Here is a 1,101-nt window from a genome sequence, read left to right as displayed (position 1 = left end):
GTTTTTACACCATAGACAAGGTTTGAGATGAAAAAAATCATTATGAAAATATAAATATTTTCCTTATTATATTAATTATTTCCTTATTGGTTATTTTGGGAAAATCCCAGGTATTTTTAGCAGTAGGATTATAAAAAATATATGCTAATATAAAATTAAATGATAAAAGTAGCCTATATAAAACTGCAAAATAAACATTAATCTATCTGTACTTTTTACTTAAGTACATAAAAAATCAAGTACTTTTGTACTTTCACTCGAGTAAAATTGAAAACAGTACTTTTACTTTTACTGGAGTAATATTTTATTATACGGATCTGTACTTTTACTCAAGTACTTGATTTGTGTACTTCGTCCACCTCTGCTCAAAACTGGCCACTTCAAAGGGCCCTTCGGAATGAAGGATTTCGAAGAGTACAACTGATGGAATTAGTGCATAGGGATGAGCCCTTCCGAATGGAACGCAGGGCTATTTTCTGATCCACGCTCCGGAGCAGAAGGTGGCGGTAATGCACCAATTCGCTGGATGCCAACCACCGTAAATCTATAAGAAGAAGAAGGAAAAAGAGTAAGACGAGCACAAATCACGGCGCTCATAAATATTATTTACTTTATTTATCCTTAAGTTCTGAGAGATTTCTGAAGAATACAAAGAAAATCATTGCGGAGAACCTGCATAAATACGAAAGTAAGTTTATTATTATGAAGAGAGACAAGTTGGATTTATGTCAAAGTCTTCGATGAAGACATAATAAGCCATGATGTGTCTTCAGCTGGCTCCTCCACTGCCTGTTACGATGCCTGCTCTACTGGAGAGACCAAAGCTGTCCAATGCGATGGCCAGAGCCCTACATAAGCATATCATGAAAGAGAGAGAGAGGAAAAGACAAGGTACACATGTGTTTTCACTCTACAGCAAATTAGTAAGTTATCTATGTGAGAATAGCACATAGAAGATTGGTCCTAATTTGTATACATCGCAACAAATTAATTTGAATAATAATGATGTTTGAAATGTTTATAAAGATGGTTTGTAATATATATATATATATATATACACATTAGGGCTGGACGATATGGCCAAAATTTATATCACGATAT

General features: G+C 34.1%; 1 protein-coding gene across 2 annotated transcripts in view; it reads left to right on the top strand.

The window, feature by feature from the left end:
• Positions 1-532: 532 nt before the first annotated feature.
• LOC107675148 (G protein pathway suppressor 2-like) overlaps positions 533-1,101 on the top strand; it is an 18,401-nt gene continuing 17,832 nt past the window's right edge. The window contains exons 1-2 of one of the 2 annotated variants that reach the window (XM_016469393.1): positions 533-688; positions 774-891. In XM_016469393.1, the coding sequence (XP_016324879.1) occupies positions 798-891 (94 nt within the window). In that variant the 5' untranslated portion in view covers positions 533-688; positions 774-797. The remainder of the gene's footprint in view (positions 689-773; positions 892-1,101) is intronic. The other variant, XM_016469392.1, reaches the window with a different exon arrangement.

Source organism: Sinocyclocheilus anshuiensis, unplaced genomic scaffold (genome assembly GCF_001515605.1).
Source record: "Sinocyclocheilus anshuiensis isolate Anshui unplaced genomic scaffold, SAMN03320099.WGS_v1.1 scaffold1672, whole genome shotgun sequence".
Classification (NCBI taxonomy): Eukaryota; Metazoa; Chordata; class Actinopteri; order Cypriniformes; family Cyprinidae; genus Sinocyclocheilus; species Sinocyclocheilus anshuiensis.
The sequence above is the reverse complement of the archived record's forward strand: the minus strand, read 5'-3'. Positions and strand labels throughout refer to the sequence as shown.